Raw genomic sequence first — 20,091 nt, forward strand, 5'->3', positions numbered from 1 at the left:
TATAAAATGAAAAACTCTCTCATTGTGCTACTTAAAAAAAGAAAAAAGTAGGCTATCTATTTAACGGTTTGGGGGGGGGGGGGTTATTTGCACATTTTCCTCAGACCAAGAAAATCAAAAATCACAAAGCAAAACTATTTCTTACCTTGTCGAGTTTAAAGCCTGATGAGCCCCCTCACTTTCGGGAGTGAACACAACGTTACGGAAGTCATTTCTACTTTCGGTTATCTAGCTTTATGACAGGTATTTAACACTCATACAGCTAGATAACCAAAGACAGAAACACACCCCCTCTCACACTGTCGCACTGTAGCCCGACATGATGCTGACGTGATCTGCACAGGGAGGATGAAGATGCATGAGTAGGCCCATAAAATAAAAAAAAATAATTAAAAAAACACACACTCACAATTAACATACTTTTTAAAATTATGAACACCTGAGAATAACAGTAACAATAGGGAATGGAACAGATGTGATGTATTACATTTTAACATTTAGGCCAACACGTGTTGGTCAAAGAAGCAAAGTAAAGCAGCCGTCAGATATTACTGACGTGATATATAAGATGTCTGGATTAAGGCCTGCTCACTGTTAGTAACCTAATTCTACTTTACATTTTTCATATTATATTGTAGTTTTATTGGAAAAGCCTCCTTCAAAAATACTATATGATTATTGAGGCTTTTGTAAGAAAATAAAAACATTATTTTGAATTTATAGCCTTCATAAATATGTGTGTGTGTGTGTGTGTGTGTGTGTGTGTGTGTGTGTGTGTGTGGTGTGGTGGTGTGTTTTGCGATTAACACCCGACTATATTTGTATAAGAAATCGGACTTAATATAAGAGCATTCAGGCAACAAAGTGGCAAATGTTTATTCTTATAAACTCCGGAGAGACTTTAATAATCTATCTTACAGATGTGAAAAACAATAACTCACAAATTGCATTAAAAAAAGAAAATATCCACTTTACACTTGATTAAATACAAATAAAAAATTAAATTAGTCTGCAGAGCTATCGTGTTAAATTTCAGGAGTATTTTGCATTTTAAGGCAACATTAAGACTCGCTACTGCTGGTTTACACAACTAATGCATTTTAACTTTCACAATGAATGACTGGTGGTATTTCACTGGATATTTGTTGTAAAATCATAAAAGCTTCAGAGCTTAAACTCTGTAGCCACACATCTAAGTTAATATGAGAAGAAAAATGTTCAACCTGTTTGTCTCAATGGAAGATGAAAGATGAAAAGTCAATATGACCAAACTACAGGGCGGCCTGAACGCATGACCATGACCCTGACACACTGTTTGGTAAAGAAAGGTCTCCTTTATGCAGCAGATTCAATGATGCTCTGAGATCAACAGCTGACTCTTAAAAAAAAATCTACTCAACGTGAACTGATCTGGGTTTTAAGATGCTTTAATTCGCTCTGGGCTCTTTAGTGCTCCTGGGGGCAACCAATCCCTACTTTTAATGAGAGTTGCGATTGGCCTACTTCTGCTGAAACTAGACTATTTCACATCATAAGGATTATCCGCATAAGCTATTACAGAAACCCATTTGTTACTGATCATAATTATGGGCCGAGGAGCGTGGTGTAATACTCAGGCACTTTAAAGAACAAGGGCTTTTTGTCTGTTTAGGGACCTGAGCTCGTTTTACATGAAACGCAAGGGCGTTTCAGGTGGTTGAATAATATGTTACAGCCCATTAAAAAAATGAAGTGCACATGCATCTTATGGGTCCCTTAATTATCTGCATAAGACACATGGACATGGACATGAGAACATGGTGAAAGGACTAGCGTTATGCGTGCAAATAGTGAGTATTTTCAGACATGTCTCTTACCTGTTTCAGAAGCAAAGCAAGACTCTGGAGAGAAATGTCCTCAACTTTAACTCGCAACGAATTTTCCAGATGATTTTCTCTGCGTTTACATCGGGCCCAGTTGTAGAGAGTCAGCTGCTCTTAGGTGAGTCCAGTTGCATCCTCAGTCCTCCAGCTTCTGCCTCTCCTCCAGTCTGCGCGCTTCCTCTACTCGCTCCGCACTGACGTCATACCAGGACCAGGGCAGCGTGTTGACCAATCACAGAGCCCGCCGGCTCCAAAGACTGCTCAAGTTCAGCACGACGTCTCACTCCTTACACTTTGCTTGCTTCACAATTACCTCCACTACTCCCACTTATACTACCAGGCTACCACTCGATTTCACTATAATAGATCCATGCTACCACCACTAACCAGGTCTAATCGGTTTATATGGACATTCCCAAACAATGCACAAGACAAAACCATTTTTTTTGCAAGCCCTGACAATGTAGTAACTTTTCTGGTTCTATCCATCACATGGAGTTTATCCAGATATCCTGAAAATTGTAAGCTACATGTCAAAATTTCTTTTTTTCTGAGTACTCTGAGGAATTTTCATCCATGTTTTCATTCATTCAAGTTTATGGCTTCAAAGTTGAAATTGAAAGTTTATCCTTGACCTTGAAAACAGCAGGAGGAGAAAAAAAACCAGCATCACCTCAAGGTCCATATTTTAGCTTTCAAATTATCATCACTGATACAATATTTATTTATTGTATAGCCTGTAATCTTTAGCCTATACATGGGTACATGTTTCATTTTAATCATGGGAGGGAAACATATGGACCTCTGACAGAAAACTTTGCTCTTAATTTCCTCCTTGTGTTGATTTTTTCTGCATCAATTTGTGCCTTCTCTGCATCAATGTATGGTGTAAGCTGTCTTAAATTTTTATATTTTAAGTAAAAGTCTTTCGTTACTTTCATGTTTTTATTTGAGTGGACAAATGCACAAGTTTCAAATATTGTCGGGGATGTGTCCCCTGCATCCCCCTGGAATGAAAATCATTAAGTAAGGAATTTTGCCGTTTATATCTTTTCTGTTTACTCCTTTATTGTAAATATGTATCCTTATTATGTTTTTATTATTTTGCGTAAAGCACTTTGAATTAATGTTGTACAAAAAAGTTGCCTTGCCTTACCTTGGAAACTAAGCCGATTGTTGTAGGCTATATCAACACAGCTTTATAGTTTATTTTAATAAACTATGCCACTTGTCTATTAAAAACATTAAACACAAATGGTTTCATCTGAATTTCAAAGGTATTTCCAGCTCCACTGCAAATGCCTCTACAGCTCTTCCATGTTAATTCCCATAATGTTTTCTCAGAAAATCAAACCCAAATCTTCTGACTGACACTAGCAAAAGCATAGTCCTACTATTGCTCCACTGCCATAAAATAAGATATGCAACACCAAGGTTACTGCCACTGTGGCTCAAACCAGTATTGAAATAAATATTATGCAGGCACAGTCTGCTACCTTTGGGTTCATATTTAATTTCATCTCCAGCATACCAGCGGGCTATTGTAAGTTTGGACAAGCAGAACAAGAAAATGATTTCCAGCCCCGTATGCTGCTCAGTGTTTCACAGTCTGGGAGCAGATGTGAGCACTCTTCATCAATAAAGGATCTTTGGGATCTCACCCGTTTGGTAAGTGATGGCTGGGGAGCTCAGGGGCCACAGCCAAGACTGAACCGTTCCCTCCAAATCTGTACGACCAGGAGCGCTTTATAGTGTGTAAACTTCACCGGAATCAAATGAAAATACAGTGGAGTCATTCACATCATGTTTTTAAGACAGCAAATGATGGCAGAATATAACACAATAGCTCATCATCTCTGATTTTTTCATTTTGATTGAGCGAACTGAGCTTATGGTCTGATGGTTTTTGGCACTGCATTCTAGTTTAGGGATAGACTGCAGAATACATTGACTAAAATGTATCCTCAAAACGAATGGTTTGACTACTAAACAGGAATATTTCTGGAGGTAATAAAATTGGATTAGCTCAGTTTAAAATTACCAATTTCCCCCACAGATTATGTTTGGAATTACAGAGGAATGAAAAATACATGTGTGTTAAAATGTCATCCACAGTGCACAGATTAATTAATTTCCCATGGAGGAAAAATCCATAGCAAATGATTTATAATCGAAAAACGTTTTAAATTATCTGGTCTCATAGGACTTGAAATTGTGTTTGAATAATAGTTTTTTCTTTTCCTTTATTTTTTTTTTAGTTTTTAAGACTAGGTGGTTCCTATTCTTTTCTACCATTCCTGCTCGTTTGCTCATTTATTTATTATATGGTGTACTAAAGCATGCATCACATACAACTGTCTACATTGTCACAAAACTTAAATTTATATATAGCTTAATTAATGCTTAACATTGTATCTGAGGTGCAATCAGCAATTCCTTTTAAAACCTTTGGAGGTATATCAGAACAATTTCAATCAGACAATAGAGACAGGGTGTGGCATTTAACTTCATTTCAAACTCCCTGTTTTTTCTTAAATTAAGCCAAATTTCTTTCACAGACAATAATGTTCATTTGTGGGTCCTTGAATCAGATTTAGCTGTGTTATTTATGGTAGATGGTTACTGAAAGCAAAAGAAAAAACATGCATGTCACAATCTATAAACCTGGTTTATAAATTATGGGGGGTTTTTTTTACCTCTTTTCATAATAAGTTAATTTTCAGCTATTCCAAAACAACAACAGAGTAGAACAAAATTTAAAATGCACTTATCTTTTATTGATACAATAGCCAGACTCATCTACGGGCAACACAGTGAAGTGAACAGTCAGCAGCATAAGGCATGCACAAGGCACACAGCCATTCAAGTAGATGCAGTTTGTGGGAACTTTGGAGATGAGGCGGCTCTCATCTATCTTCCTCTGTCTCGCTCACAAAGAGACACAGCAGAGTGGCTGTTCAGGAGGAGGTCATCTTCATAGTATTCCAAAGATGATGTCTGGCTGGAGGACGATAAATTATCGGTGAGCTCACACTCACATGTTAACAGGACATGTGTACATGCTAAAAGCTGCAGTCAGTCACTCACACGCTGCAGGAGGTGCTGTCCCGTGAAAGAGCGGGTGTCTGCAGGCTGGCCGTCCTCGCCCACTGCCTTACAGCGTAGGTAGCCATAGAGATTAGCCACTTGGAGGGAAATACTAGCTACAACAAGGGACTGCAAGGCAGACAAATTAAATGATGCATTTATGAACTACATTTTTTCACGTGGCCCCTGCAGAGCATGCACACCAACAACATGTGTCTCACCAGCCATTTAATCTTCAGGGAGAAGAGGGAGGTGAAGAAGAAGAATGTCCATATGAGAGGACAGATGATGAGACCCAGCCAAAATATCCTTGCCTCAGCCTCTGTCCCAATGCTGTTGCCCCGGGAGGACTGCACGCACACATGAGTATTCACAGGTGTGATAAATGCACATTATACATTGTCATGTTTTTGCATCTGCTTGCAAAATGTTATTAACACGCTAAGAAAATGAAGAGAAGAGAGGTGATACTGATAACTGGTCTTGTGATTGATTTATCACAAGTAAGGTCACAAGTCATTGGTTTTCAAGTCCAAGCCATTTTTGATTTTGTCAATTTGAGTCTAAAGTCATCAAATTTGTGACACGAGTCTGACTTGAGGCCAAGTCATCGAGTAGACACCTCTGCACACATAGCAATGCCCCAAAGTTTAACACCCTCCAAATGCTCCTCCACACTCAAAATGTCACACAATGGCTTACTTTTTTGGCCTCAAACACCCAGAGGCTCTTTCCATCCTCGTCGATCTGATTCCACCAGCGCAGCCCCACCAACAGCCTGCCAGTCACATTCTGAAACACAGGACAAATGTGAGTGATTGAAAGGTAAAAGGGAAGGAATTAAACAGTACTGAGGCACACAAGAAGGCAAGAAAGATGTGAGGCATAGGGAAGTCAGGGGGAATAGGCAGCGGACCTAAATGACCTCTCACCTTGACAGACCAGAAGTCAAAAGAGAGCAGAGTGATGATCAGGACAAAGCATGATGCAAAGTTCTCGCTGATCCAGTCACAGAGCAAATAGGCAACGATGGCAACAACCCGGAAGAACAGGTGGAAAAAAGAGGCAAGGGGGTGTCTGAAATTAAAGGCACAGGATTAGTTATGATGAAGGGCCTAAAAATGTCAGTGAGGCACAACAGATTAAAGCATACAGAGATAACTCTGTTGTACAGCACGACTACACATTTCAGAAAAAAGGTGAGCATGATGTAGGGGAGGACGGGGCTGGTTGTCACATTCATTAGTTCTTGCTCCTCAGAGGGCGATCGTAAAAAAAGATGTTGGTACTGAAATTTTCACAACTGGGGCCAGAGGTCAAGGTCTTTTCAGGAGTAAGACAATTGACATTGAAGTTAGAGGTCTTTTAGTGTTTTCATGTCAAAATGTAAACATAAAAAAACACATCTCTGTTTTCTTTATTTGCTTTTACACATCAGGTTTATAATAGAATAATTATTACCATTAAAAACCGCGCAAGACAAAATATGGTTTGAATAAGTTTTTTCTTTGCTAGGCTACAAGATGTGATTGTTTATTATTATTTTCACCATTAAAATAAAATTGAGACAACCAAACTCATAAACCATGACTACCAGCAGCATAATGGAAACAGTTTGCCACAAGTGTGCATGACGTGTGTGATAGATATCTTTTTAATAGACTAAGTTTAGGAATATATTAAAGATACAGTTTCTTTAGAAAAGCTGAAAAAAAGTGTGACGACAAACCCCGTTCTCCCCTAATAATAAAATCATATTTTCTATAGGCCTAAGCTAAGAGAAAAAAAATCTGCCCCATGTGGACCTATATTAGACATCATAACTTGTCCAATTTACTTATTGAGTTTTGTGTAAGGCGCTTCATGTGATATAGCCTAAATGACACGAACTAACAAATTGGAAACAATCTCACAACTAACCAACATCCCCACTGATTTATATTTACACAAGCAAAAAAATCAGACAAGAAAAAATCGTTTATGTGATAACAAACGTCTCCTGCAGTGCACCTTATGACTGCGCTTCTCCGCGCCCTCTCCTGCTCATCATCAGCAAAGTCCAGCTCAACATCCTCCGTGTCATCCGCCATCGTCTGACATGCAATAACAAAACACAACAGGATTAAATCATAACAGAGCATCCCGGACAATACAAAAGACACAGACATTACATGTAGAAGCAGACAGAAAATACTCATGTCCTCTACGTTCATATATGTGTGTATTTGCGTAGCGAAGTACCATCTCGACAACGCGTAGCTGTATTGTAAGGCTGGAATAAACCAGGTGTTGCAGTGAAATAAGACCGACACTGCCTCGGTCAGTATATTCACATCCACATCAGGAAGCTGAGTTTAAAATTATTTCATGGTAACGATTCCCTTCGATTAACACCATAATGATATTACTTGCCATATTTAGCATGGCAGGCTATATGTTGATAATGCCTAAACGGTCCTGAAGGACACAGTGCAGTGATATACAATCGCTTTCGTAAAAAACATGAGAAAAGAGCGACCGCGGCAGGACTCGAACCTGCAATCTTCTGATCCGAAGTCAGACGCCTTATCCATTAGGCCACGCGGCCCCGTTATGTAGCAAATGTTGCATTATTAGATATATATACCAAAATCTACACCTGTTCAATTTTACATGGATAACTTCAATAAGTGTGGTTCTTCTATTGTCAGAGATTGTGGATGAACCACTTTGGCTTTTTCGACGATACTGTAGCGAGTCCGCCCGTTTGTTTGTATCGGTAAAAACCGAAGCGGTCATCCGGACCGCATGGGGTCGCTCACGCTTCGTCTCGTTTGGTCCTAACACCCCATGGGCTGATATGCTAACTTAACATGCTAAGTTGTTGTGGAGCTGGTTTAAACATTTTTGGGCTGATTAGTTAACGTGAAACCTCATAACACGAATCAGGTGTGTTGTCTTTTTTGGCTCTAAGCGACATTCTAGCTAACAAATTTAGCAAGTGCGGGATTAAACAGCTTGCTTTTTGTTTGGTTGCTCACAAGTTAGCAACAGTCCTCTTGGGGCATGGGCCAGCATACGTTACATTATCAGGTTGGTGGTGTCTTATATTAATTTTAACAAATAAGGTGACTGTTTTTCTCAATTTGCAATGTACGTTACTGTAGTGTGCTACGGTAGGTTAAGCTAGCTAACATCTAGTCCAGCAGTTGTTTAGCGTTAACGTTAAAGTTGAGAATACATTTTTAAATAAAGTTAACTTTACTGAGTGAACATGTGTAGCTGAGTTCTTTCTCCAAGATATTTCCAATCACTGTGCAATTTAACAGCCAATGTTGCACATTTTGTTTTTGAACACAATACAATGTATGCACAGTTACACATCATAACATAATCTCAAACAATATTATCTGTGTATTGAGTCCTTTTAGTACCTAGATATAGCAATATCTAGTCTTTGTGCCTATAATAATATTGCATGATAGAAACTGGGGGTAAGCTGTATCATGTGTCATAAAATAGATGTTGCATCAATATCTTCCAGCTCTAGTGTGAAGTCCAAATGAGGTGATGCTGCATGTGGTGCGCCATCCTCTGCAGAGGACTCTCATCTCTCTACAATGGAGGTGTCTGCGCTCCCTCTACTCCACCAAGCCTGTCTCTCTCCAGGGCGAGGACTCCACAGAGACCCGCCTGAACCCCCTTAACATCCAGATGCTGTCAAAGAACCTCCATGACCAGATCTTTCGAGGGCTGGAACCACAGTACAGAGAGGAGGATGTGAAGCGCAGCATTATGCACCTGCAGAAACATGAACTGTGGGGGAAGGAAACTTCACTGTTGCCGGAAGTGGAACTGAAGCTTCCCCAAATGTATGGCAAAGATATTGATGAGCACTTTCGTATGTTGGCCCAGAAGCAGAGTCTTCCCTACCTTGAGGCTGCCACCAAGCTGCACCTGGCTGAGCTCCCTCCCATGCCACAGGAATGGAGCTGGGAGGTTGGCTGGACACGCTATGGGCCTAATGGGGAGAGTCAAAAGGTTCATTTCCCAGAGGAGTCGGCCCTGGTGTTTGATGTGGAGGTGTGCATGACAGAGGGACGGTGTCCCACACTGGCTGTTGCTGTGTCTCCCACTAACTGGTGAGGAACAAGCAAGAAATGCACTGAATGGCATTAAACTGTTTATTGGAAGGATTGATTAGTTTCACTGAGGTGTTGTGTGATGGGTCGAGTTTTGTTTGATTGGTGGAGGATGGATTTCCATCGCCCTACTAGTTAGGGGTTGACAGATTATCAGCCTGGACGGTTATTGGAGCCGATATTTGGCATTTTGACGATTTTCTGTATTAGCATTTTATTGTAATGATTGCCGACAAATTTAATTAATGAAAAAGTGTACATACTACACTGAACCGACACCAGGGCAGTCCGAAATACATTCAAAAAAAGTATCAGTGTTGGAGGAACTTTTACTTTGTTAAACCTCAGGGAGCTATTTTCATTTATTCATTATTAATTTAAATTTTCACTGAAATTTATAAAAAAAAAAAAAAGGTTGCTGGGAACTTGCTGTTACATGATGTTGAAAGTTTCAGTTTTGATTAAACATTCGCTAACGGCATTTAAACAAAGTTTTTTGTTGGACTTTGTTATATTCCAAATTTTAAATTTTGACAAATATTTTTATTGTTATTGTAAATGCACTTCAGTTCCCAATGTTGGTTATCGGTCTCATTAAGTACTAATAATCAGTATTGGTATTGGCCCTGAAAAACCAATATCAGCCAAGCCCTTCTACTAACATTACCAAAATTGCTTAAACGTACATATTTGATTCTTTATTAGTTAGATTTTAATTTCCCACAATGTGCACATCTCTCTGCAAGGTACTCCTGGTGCAGTAAGCGTCTGATTGAGGAGCGGTACTCCTGGTCAAACCAGTTGACCCTGGCTGACCTCATTCCCCTGGAGACACCTAGAAACTCTGCCCGCCCGCCAAGAGGTGATTGGATGGAGAAGCTCATTGTAGGCCATAATGTCAGTTTTGACCGATCTTACATCAAGGAGCAATACTTACTAAAGGTCAGTATTCAGATGATAATGTGCAGAGTTCCCACGGTCATGAAATACCTGGATAAGTCATGGATTTCCACAGTCACATTTTCCAAGCCTGGAAAAGTCATCTGAATCAGTCATTTTCCCCTTTGGTTTGTGTCTTCCTTCCTGTTTGCCTACTAGCCTAACCCTTTAAAACTGGAGCACTTTGGTGTCATTTTTGTCAGAAGGTAGTGAGCAACAAAGATGTAAAAGACCTGAAAATTATAAAAACAAAAAAAAGACACACACACACACACACACACACACACACACACACACACACACATTTTTCTCTGGATTTTTAAAAATTATTTTCTACATTTTTAATGTCTTGCATTTGCGAAACATTTCTTACCAAGTTACCAATTTGCTCAGCATTCAAAGGTTTAAATAGGTTGTAAAAGGCATCTGAAGGCAGCACAAGAAAAGAGATGCTTCAGTTTTCAGAAGGTTAAATACTGTTTGAAAAGAGATTATATTATTTTGAATCTGATATGTCTGAAAAACACAAGGCTAGTGGACAGAGAAAACAAAAAGAATTTTCATGTGCCCTTGAATGTCATGGAAATGTCTGAGGAAATTTTATCAATGAAAATGTGTGTTTTTTCTCATTTCTCATTTGGCTCTTTGCAAACTTAGCTTTCTAGCACTCTGTCCTTTCCTTCTTTTTGTGTTGCATCTTTAGTGTATGATGTAAAAATGTGCAATTAAGCACAAGTTCTCTGTTTCTTCCATAAAGGGTTCTAAGGTACGCTTCATGGACACCATGAGCCTTCACATGGCCATCTCTGGGCTGACGGGGTTCCAGCGCACACTGTGGATGGCCAATAAGCTGGGCAAAAAGAGAGGTCTTCAGGAGGTCAAGGCACACATGAAAAAAACTGAACAGAAAAGAGATGGGCCAATGGTTTGTGTTCTTCAATGCACAATATTTCAACATGCATCATTTGTGATAATGTTGCAGCTTTTCTTTTGCTGAAAGAGTCAGGATCTATAAGTGTGGTTAGTCGCTTTGAAAGCTGAATGTGACATGATGTCTTTGTGTGTATAGATTGGCTCCTGGGACTGGGTTAATATTAGCAGCATTAATAACCTGGCTGATGTCCATGCACTGTATGTGGGAGGGCCGCCGCTGAAGAAAGAGGTCAGAGAGACATTTGTGAAGGGCAGCATGACGGATGTCAGGAGCAACTTTCAGGTCAGAGCTTCATGACAAATACTGTGTCACATTTTCAGTAACCATAGGCCAGATTTATTTAAATTACACTCTATTAAAGTCCCCTAAATGACTGGCATTCATCATGCAGTACGGACAAATATATGTGGCTTTGCTGACCTCTGCAGGAGTTAATGCAGTATTGCGCCATGGATGTCCAGGCCACACATCAAATCTTTACAGAGCAGCTTCCGCTCTTCATGGAGAGGTCAGTAAATCCCGACCAATAAAATTTTTCTTCTAACTTTTTAATATATTGATTTTCTGGCCAATAAATTATATTGCTTTCCCCAATGTTTTTGCAAATTCTTTTATCTTTTATCTTTTTTAAAAGGTGTCCTCATCCAGTGACGTTTGCAGGGATGTTGGAGATGGGCGTCAGCTACCTTCCTGTCAATCAGAACTGGGGGCGTTACCTGGAAGATTCTCAGGACATTTATGAAGAGCTCCAGAGAGAGATGAAGAAGTCTCTGATGACTCTAGCGGATGATGCATGCCAGCTGTTGCAGGATGACAGGTGAGAAGAGCACATATTGATCACCGTATTGTGACTGTAGCACATTATTTCATTTTAGCCTACTAGATTTATGCATAATTTGTTGTTCCATGTATCTTCCAGTAAGTGTTGAAGTGCTTTGTATAAAAACATCCACATTGTGTGTATGTTTTGTGATTTTCTTTTAAGATTCAAAGAAGACCCCTGGCTTTGGGATCTTGAGTGGGACGTGCAGGAGTTCAAGATAAAGAAAGTAGCAGCCAGCAAGAAGAAACAGGCCAAAAAAGCATCCGAAACACAAGTTGCTACTCCTCTTCCAGAATGGGAAGAAGGTATAAACTCAGATCCTGGGCCACACTTATAAAGCCACAGTCATACCTATCTTTTTTCAAGAAGGCTGTTTTTTTTTTGTTTTACAATATTTTTATTGAAGTTTCAACTGCGCATCAAAAAATTTACATCAGTAAATAAATATACATCTCCTCACACAGTCAAACTCTCACAGAAAATAAAATAAAATGAACAATGACAATAATAATAATAATAATAATAAAAATGAAATAATAATAACAGATTACAAATTAACTGAAATACATAAATTAATTAGACTAGAAATAATTGATAAAATTATGAATTATGAGAAATTTATAATAAATAAATAAAATAAAAAATAGAATAGTAAGTAATACAATAAAAGTAATACAATTAATCAAAAATAATTTAAAAAATAGATTTAAATGTTAATGTTTTTAGTTTAAATAGTATAACAACAATTAAAAAAAGCATAGAAATAACTTATGAGATGATTCAGTTGAGTTGTTGTTAGACCCAGGTCCGCCCTCTGAGAAGGAGATGGCAGGTCCTTGCCCCGGCAGACTGGCTGTGGAGAAGCTGAAGGAAACAGTGAATCGACTTCCAAAGCGAAGGCAACATCTGCCTGGACACCCAGGGTAACGTCACTCAGCACCACAGAGCCATTTAATAATTATCCTTTACTTTCTCCTGACAGTCTTGCCTTTGTCCTTTAGGTGGTATCGTAAGCTGTGTGAGAAGATGTCAGAGGACGACAGCTGGTCACCTGGAGCCAGCCTCATCAGTCTTCAGATGAGAGTGACTCCTAAGCTGATGGGTCTGACGTGGGATGGTTTTCCCCTGCATTACACAGAGAAACACGGGTGGGGCTATCTGGTACCTGGACGCAGGGATAACCTGGTACCTGAGGAGGAAAGTACGGGGCCCGTGTGCCCACACAGGTACTTAATACACCGTGATAACATCACCAAGACATGAGCTATTAATTAATATTTAATCTTAGATATTTACAGAATGGGGTGTGTGTGCATTTATTTAAGTATTGTTTTGTCCCACAGAGCTATTGAGCGCATTTACAAAGAGTATTGTGAACAGAACAGCAAAGAGCGGCCTGAATATGTGGACTGCAGCCCTTCAGATGACCTTGTGTGGACAGACAGCACAGTGTGGGAAAAGGTGCATATGCTGAGAATGTGGTTTACTTTTTTCTTTTAGTGTTTACAAGAAGTCATCTCTTTCATAAACATCCGTAAATCCACTGTTTTGAAATAATATAATAAAGACGTCACCTATAGCTTCACATCAATCTTGTCTTGTCTTAGGACAGTGAAGTTATTAAGGTTACTGTTTTTAAATACACTATTATAGACAAACAGGAACAGCTAGTAGCTGATGCAGCATAACTTTTCATGGTGCGGATTCAGCAAAATTCAATTCTTTAAGTTTATGGTTTATAAAATGGTTTAAATGTTGAATCGTCTGAAATTTGCATTATGTTGACCTTGGGCCAGATGCATAAAATTGTGTATATTCACGATTCGAACATAAATGTGCATATGCATTATGTTTACTAGAATTAAAAGCTGAACATTCACCTAAGTTTTTTTTAGAAATCTCAGTCTTTGTGGAACTTGGAGCAAGTGCGTGATTGCACACCCCAGGTTTGCCATAAATACATGTAGAAATTTCTTTAAACAGTGGCTGAGCCTTCTCCACCATTTATTAGACCTGTCAATGAGAAATGGGGTAAACAAAATTAAGTTTTAACCACTGTGTGGCATCAGCGAGGTTTTGCAGTGGTGTCAAAGCAGCCGTCGTTACGTTCACCTGTGGCTGTTTGTAGTGCCCATACCACTAATTTATCACATATTTATGTAAATCATCACAGTAAAATCTCAATCATCAGAAGGATTATCAATGGAAACTGATTTTACAAAGTGCTTCAGGATCAAATGACGTGATCATTAGTAGGGAGATGATCAAATGTAGTAGCTCAAATGTAAGGAAAAATCATGAAATTCATCGCATTAATTATTTGAAATTACATGCACCTTTAGTTAACGTTTTACAGAACACTGTGTAATCTGTGAAATTAAGAACACAATCTGTCAAATTGGCAACCTTAAAATAGCGTTTCCTGTGTCTCAATTATTATTTACTCTATTCTTATCATAACACCTGCAGCCATCTTAGCTAAAACTGTGCATACACCTGGTTTGAAGTACATGCACGGTTTGCACATCTTTCTTTATAAATACCAGTTGATTTGTGAGAAAGTGCTTGTTTTTTATGCCTTTGCATCATTTATACATCCAAGTGTCAGAGTATATTCAGTGCTGGATCACTGATCAGGCCCAGAGGCTCTGTAATGATAGAATATGTATCATGACACAAGTGTGTTTCTTACTCTCCTCAAGATGGAGGAGTTAGGATCCCTTGAGAGTGTGACCGAGGAAAATGAAGTCCGATTAACCAAAAATGTGGTGAAGAAGAAAAGCGGGGTGAGTGAAATGCTAGTGATAGTTACAGGTGCTTAATGACTTTGTGTCATAAAGTTTTCTATATTTCAACATCTTTTATGGACTTTTTAATATGGAACAGCCCTTTCTGGTCTTGCATGCAGTGTTTGGGGGTTTTATTCTGCATGTTGTTGTTTCATTGTGCTGAAAGTGAACGTTACTTATTGTAATTTCCTGTGATTTTGTTGCATGCATTCAGTCTCAAGATTCACATATTGTCCCAGAGGAGAGTCAGTGCCATTATCACCATGGAAACGGCCCGTACAACGATGTCAATATCCCAGGGTGCTGGTTTTTCAAATTACCTCACAAGGTGAAGCTTCACTGTTTACATAAAGTGTCTTTAGTACGAACCGTTGGCGTATGGTCTTTTTATTCATTCGTCTCACTGAATATGTGTGTTTCAGGATGGCAATCACAACAATGTTGGCAGTCCTTTTTCAAAAGACTTCCTGTCCAAGATGGAGGACGGTACTCTCAGGGCAGGACACGGTGGCACCAACGCGACACGAGCTCTGGAGATCAATAAAATGATGTCCTTCTGGAGGAATGCCCATAAACGCATAAAGTAACTGTCTAGTTTTCACCATAAAGTTATTCATTTTTTTGGTCATAAAACACTCCCCCCCTGTTTTCATAATCTCTTTATCACTAACAATAAATTTCATAATTACTCCACCCAAAAAGCACTCCAGCTTCAGCTCCCCCAATCACGAACCTTTTCATCACAATTTAGAATCACATACAGAGGTTTCAAGATATGGAATTCATTTCCTCCTCACCTTGTTAAACTTTCTCCTTTATCATTTTAAAAATCGGTGAAAAATATCCTCCTACAACGATAGCCCAACATGTGTGTTTTTTTATGTTTACCTTTTTTTTTCTCTTTTATTTACATTTCTGCCCTCATTATGGCTTTATAGCTCTCAGATGGCGCTGATGCTGCGAAAGGGAGAGCTTCCTCATACTGTCAGCAGGTTTGCCGTTATATTAATAGCTTTCCTGTATTTATTCTATAAGGGGAAAGTCATTGCTGTTTATAACAACCTTTCTGTCTCCCAAAGACACAAAGAGTTTGATGAAGAGGGGCAGTATGGTGCCATATTACCTCAGGTTATCACCGCTGGAACGGTAACGCGTAGGGCTGTGGAGCCAACGTGGCTGACTGCCAGTAATGCACGGGTAAGAAGAAACAGAGTCGACAAAGAAAAACATCACACGTCACAGACTCACATTAACTCAGAATTTGAACTGACTCCAATATTGTCTCATAAGAACAAACACGGATAGCATACATTGTAAACTCTTATGGCTACTAGCAGAGAAAAGGTTTGCCCTAAACGTAACCGCTCTCTTCAGTAACGGCATTTATTCTGCAAATGTTTTTACGGTCAAGTTACCAAACTTAGGAAATCTAATGCTTTTAAAAGGAGAGTCATTTATCGTACCATCAAGTATTGGAATAACCCTTTACATACGCCAGTCCAATAATAATTTAGACATCCTTTACATGTTACTTAAGCAGCTGATCAATGATGCAGCGTTGGCTCTTGTTCTCCGGTGAAGGCCTTTGAGGCCAATTCATGGACTGATCGTGAGATGAATTATGTGAATGTTATTGAATGTGTACCACTAAAGATGCTTCACTGAGCTTCTACGACCACTTCATGTAACATAAGCTGACATGGATATGCGATGGAATAAGGTAGAGCAGATCTGATGTTGTATACAGCGTTTATGATAAAGCTAATGTACATCACGTACACGCCTGTGTATATAATATGAATAGGATGTACTGAATTTTGGACCCCAGGAAGATTAGCTGGTGTCATTGGCATTAGCTAATGGGGATCATTTAAAATAATTTAAATAAATAAATAAGCTGACTTGCATTTATTAGCCAATAGAGAAATGTTGCTTTTTTTGTGTCCACAGCGGGATCGTGTAGGCAGTGAGCTGAAGGCCATGGTGCAGGTACCGCCTGGATATCACCTGGTGGGAGCAGATGTAGACTCTCAAGAGTTGTGGATTGCTGCTGTGCTGGGAGAGGCTCACTTTGCTGGCATGCACGGTGAGATGTGTTCATTTGAAATCTTGCATAGCTCTTCTATATTATTACAGCTGTACTGTCTTTTTTTCTATACTTATCCACGCCTGGAAGTTACTAGAAAGAAATTTCAGACTTTTCCATACTTCTTTGGAACCCTGTTTTTTTTTAAGCCATAACAGTTTCAACAAACAGCATGTGATGTTAACTGTGTTCATCTTGTGTCTCTGCTGGGTTCAGGTTGTACAGCGTTTGGCTGGATGACCCTTCAGGGAAAGAAGAGTCAAGGCACTGACCTGCACAGCCGCACTGCCGACTCTGTGGGCATCAGCCGGGAGCATGCCAAGGTGTTCAACTATGGACGTATTTACGGTGCGGGACAACCTTTCGCTGAGAGGCTGCTAATGCAGTTCAACCACCGCCTCAGTCAGGCCGATGCAGCCAGTAAGGCCAAGCAGATGTACGCTTTAACAAAGGGCACACGCAGGTACGCTCAAGTTTAGTAGCTCTGCTTTTAGATAAAGAGTTTATTTTTCATTTGGTTTAGTTATTATTGTGGAGTTGAAATCTCTAGTGCTACATGTTTGCTTGTTTTGTCAGATACCAGTTGTCAGAGGAGGCTGAGTGGCTGGTCAGTGAGCTGGGTATTGAAGTGGAGAGGGAGGACTATGGAAGTGTCACCCTGCAGGAGCTGCGGAGGATCAGCAAACTGGCGTCACAGTGGTGAGCGAGCAAGGAACACATCAGACAAACATCACACAAACACTTGTATTTAATGTATCATATCCCCCCACATCCTCTGAGTTAATCTGTTCCTTCACCTCTCTGTCTCTCTGTGTTTCTTACATCACTCAGCTCTCGACGGAAGAAGTGGGATATGGTTAGCAAACGTCTGTGGACTGGAGGTACAGAGTCGGACATGTTCAACAAGCTGGAAAGTATCGCTCATTCAGCCCAGCCAGCCACTCCTGTTCTTGGCTGCAGGATTAGCAGAGCGCTGGAGCCAGAGGCAGTTAAGGATGAGGTGAGGCGAAGCTGATCAGTGATTAACTGATTAAACTGGTCGGTCCCAGTTTAATCAACATGCTGGAATTCAACTAGCATGAGCAGCCAAAAACTGTTTTTTTTTTTTTTTCTTTTAGTATAATTTTGGAGATTTGTTGTAAGAGATTGGGGTCGACCGAAGTTAGTTTTTCAGGGCCAACACTGATACCGATTATTAGGAATTAATAATATCAATGAACGATATTTGGAACCAGTATGCATTTACAATAAAAATGAAAGTCTTTCTGTCAATATTTAGAATTTGGAAGATGACAAACTCCAACATAAAACTTTGTTTAAAAGCCTTCAGCAAATGTTGAATCAAAACTGAAATGTTCAACATCACATACAGCAAGTTCCCAGCAACTCAAGTGAAAAATTTAAATATGAAATGCATAAATAAAGTAGCTCCCTGAGTGTAAAAAAGTGTAAGTTCTGCCCATGCTGACACTTTCTTTACACTTTTTAGTTCATTTATTTTATTGATGATCGTTAAAATAAAATGCCAATACAGATAATCCGCAAATGCAGAATATCGGCCCTAATAATCAGCCAGGCTGATAATCTTAGCCCTTATATTATTTTTACTGCCCATAGCCAAGTGTCAGTAAGTCCTAAAATCTCATCATTAAGTGGCTAAAAAAGAAATTTTTAGCACAGAAATGGCTTTTTGCTAAATAATGAATTCTACATACAGCACTACAGAGCCCCAACTGGATGAAGTTCATTGTTTTTGCTAATGATGATGGTGCCACGTTTCTTTTGTCAGTTTATCACGAGCAGAGTGAACTGGGTGGTCCAGAGCTCTGCAGTGGACTACCTACATCTGATGCTGGTGGCTATGAAGTGGCTCTTTGAGCAGTACGACATTGACGGCCGTTTCTGCATCAGCATCCACGACGAGGTGCGGTACCTCGTCCGCAGCGAGGACCGTTACAGAGCAGCGCTGGCACTTCAGATCACAAATGTGCTTACGAGGTTTGCTCGCAGTGTTTGTTCTTCTCCGTCATAATATTCACTAGAAAACGGACAATAAACTCAACAGTTTGTCTAATTGTGTGTTTGTCTCTCCTGCAGGAGTGTGTTCGCCCATGCATTAGCCATGCAGGACCTTCCCCAATCAGTAGCTTTCTTCAGTGCAGTGGACATTGACCAGTGTCTGAGGAAGGAGGTCAACATGGACTGCGTGACCCCCTCCAACCCCACAGGGCTGGAAAGAAAATACGGCCTACCGCCTGGTGAGTTCTGCACACCAGCATCAGTCTTTATTGTAGGGCTGACTTATGGTGTTTTCTCACAATATCTACACGATGAGATTTTTGATAATCATCAGTAACATGGAGATAATTGCTTAGTGGGTAGAGGCAAATAATAAAAAAGCTAGAGCAGTTGCTCAAGTTCAGAAAATAACATCACTTTACTGTAATGCAGCTTTTCAAACCAGAAAAAAACGATACCTAGTCTCGTATCTTGATATAGAGATAAAATTGATGCATTACCCAGCCCTAAAAAAAGTGTGCATAAAAAGAAAGAAAGGTAAATTAAGGATCTAATCCCTGCAGAAATAGTTTTGTGGAAATGTTTTTTTTTATGTACACAAATTACTACTTTGAGGGTACCTTGGGTAACATGAATTTATCCATAAAATATTTCTTAAAGTTTATCCATGTGTCTCAATCCAAAATCTAAATCAAAGGTAAGGGGCCATTTTACATTGTTTACTTGCACACAGCCTTGTGTGACCGGTCCAGAAAAGAACATACCGTACAATATAATTATAAATTTAAGGGACACACGAATATCAAACATGCCAACAGTTTTACTCCCAATACTGCCGGGCTTGATAAAATTCCATGCAAGACACAATAAAACAAAACAATAAACAATAAGAAAAATTATTTATTTTAATAACAAAACAGCAATTAACAGAGGACTACGCTGAAAATCTCTTCAGGGTGCATTTATGTGTATTAGATCCACCTATTCCCTTTGTGTAGCCAAGGACTGATAAAGCTGGGCCATCTTAAGAACCACTACATGTGGTTACAACTGCACTGCCTTAAAACAAAAAAAAACAAACTGTTTTTTAAAAAAAGTCGTCCTCTAAACAATCAGCAGCTTATTCATCCTGATGAACTCAAATAGGTCCTCAACAAATGTATAAATAATGTAAAATAAAAATTACAGTTTTGATAGTCAAGAAGAACCATTACGGTTGACATCTATCAGCATTAGAAATACATGTCATACTAAAAACATTTTCTGTTGAATTAAGTGAACAGTAGGACAACCAGAGCTTTAAACAGTGTGTGCAATCTTTCCACAGGTGAGGCCTTGGACGTGTACCAAATCATCAACATCACCAAAGGCTCTCTGAACAAAGGAAGATAGCAGCTTCTGGGCCGAGGTACTGTTACGCAGAACAGCAGT

The 20,091-nt window shown here is 39.4% G+C and overlaps 2 protein-coding genes and 1 non-coding gene across 6 annotated transcripts; 1 reads left to right on the forward strand and 2 right to left on the reverse strand.

Moving 5' to 3' along the window:
* Nucleotides 1–4,662: 4,662 nt before the first annotated feature.
* On the reverse strand, nucleotides 4,663–7,226 carry LOC121950601 (Golgi apparatus membrane protein TVP23 homolog A-like). 2 transcript variants are annotated; one of them, XM_042496646.1, is made up of 7 exons: nucleotides 7,191–7,226; nucleotides 6,960–7,042; nucleotides 5,882–6,026; nucleotides 5,652–5,741; nucleotides 5,171–5,299; nucleotides 4,950–5,078; nucleotides 4,663–4,863 (listed from the first exon to the last, which is right to left on the reverse strand). In XM_042496646.1, the coding sequence occupies exons 1-7, from the start codon at nucleotides 7,191–7,193 to the stop codon at nucleotides 4,837–4,839; spliced, it is 606 nt and encodes a 201-aa protein (XP_042352580.1). In that variant the 5' UTR covers nucleotides 7,194–7,226; the 3' UTR covers nucleotides 4,663–4,836. The 2 variants fall into 2 exon arrangements, with proteins under 2 accessions (XP_042352580.1, XP_042352579.1); XM_042496645.1 differs by lacking the exon at nucleotides 7,191–7,226 and having other exon boundaries at nucleotides 6,960–7,090.
* Nucleotides 7,227–7,463: 237 nt separating this feature from the next.
* On the reverse strand, nucleotides 7,464–7,536 carry trnar-ucg. The gene has a single exon. It is a non-coding gene; the product is annotated as a tRNA-Arg (tRNA).
* Nucleotides 7,537–7,796: 260 nt separating this feature from the next.
* On the forward strand, nucleotides 7,797–20,068 carry polg (polymerase (DNA directed), gamma). 3 transcript variants are annotated; one of them, XM_042495722.1, is made up of 23 exons: nucleotides 7,797–8,021; nucleotides 8,473–9,070; nucleotides 9,817–10,012; nucleotides 10,767–10,934; nucleotides 11,079–11,225; nucleotides 11,372–11,451; nucleotides 11,578–11,760; nucleotides 11,929–12,071; nucleotides 12,566–12,689; nucleotides 12,768–12,992; nucleotides 13,110–13,227; nucleotides 14,469–14,552; nucleotides 14,770–14,883; nucleotides 14,978–15,138; nucleotides 15,494–15,547; nucleotides 15,635–15,752; nucleotides 16,506–16,641; nucleotides 16,858–17,104; nucleotides 17,218–17,340; nucleotides 17,473–17,641; nucleotides 18,431–18,639; nucleotides 18,739–18,899; nucleotides 19,988–20,068. In XM_042495722.1, exons 2-23 carry the CDS (start codon nucleotides 8,499–8,501, stop codon nucleotides 20,050–20,052), a joined length of 3,597 nt encoding a protein of 1,198 aa, XP_042351656.1. In that variant the 5' UTR covers nucleotides 7,797–8,021; nucleotides 8,473–8,498; the 3' UTR covers nucleotides 20,053–20,068. The 3 variants fall into 3 exon arrangements, with proteins under 3 accessions (XP_042351656.1, XP_042351655.1, XP_042351657.1); XM_042495721.1 differs by having other exon boundaries at nucleotides 15,494–15,752; XM_042495723.1 differs by lacking the exon at nucleotides 19,988–20,068 and having other exon boundaries at nucleotides 15,494–15,752; nucleotides 18,431–18,628; nucleotides 18,739–18,891.
* Nucleotides 20,069–20,091: the final 23 nt, after the last annotated feature.

The sequence above is a fragment of the Plectropomus leopardus genome, chromosome 11 (genome assembly GCF_008729295.1).
Source record: "Plectropomus leopardus isolate mb chromosome 11, YSFRI_Pleo_2.0, whole genome shotgun sequence".
NCBI lineage: Eukaryota > Metazoa > Chordata > Actinopteri > Perciformes > Serranidae > Plectropomus > Plectropomus leopardus.

Excerpts from the sequence above, each read along its gene's own strand:
- LOC121950601 (XM_042496645.1), bottom strand. The coding sequence starts at position 7,090 with ATGCTCTGTTATGATTTAATCCTGTTGTGTTTTGTTATTGCATGTCAG. Across the intron at positions 5,742-5,881 it reads TTGACTTCTGGTCTGTCAAG|AATGTGACTGGCAGGCTGTT; the intron begins GTGAGAGGTCAT and ends CCTGTGTTTCAG. Across the intron at positions 5,079-5,170 it reads CCCTGAAGATTAAATGGCTG|TCCCTTGTTGTAGCTAGTAT; the intron begins GTGAGACACATG and ends TCTGCCTTGCAG.
- polg (XM_042495721.1), top strand. The coding sequence starts at position 8,499 with ATGCTGCATGTGGTGCGCCATCCTCTGCAGAGGACTCTCATCTCTCTA. Across the intron at positions 14,553-14,769 it reads TGGTGAAGAAGAAAAGCGGG|TCTCAAGATTCACATATTGT; the intron begins GTGAGTGAAATG and ends GCATGCATTCAG. Across the intron at positions 17,105-17,217 it reads TTAACAAAGGGCACACGCAG|ATACCAGTTGTCAGAGGAGG; the intron begins GTACGCTCAAGT and ends TTGTTTTGTCAG.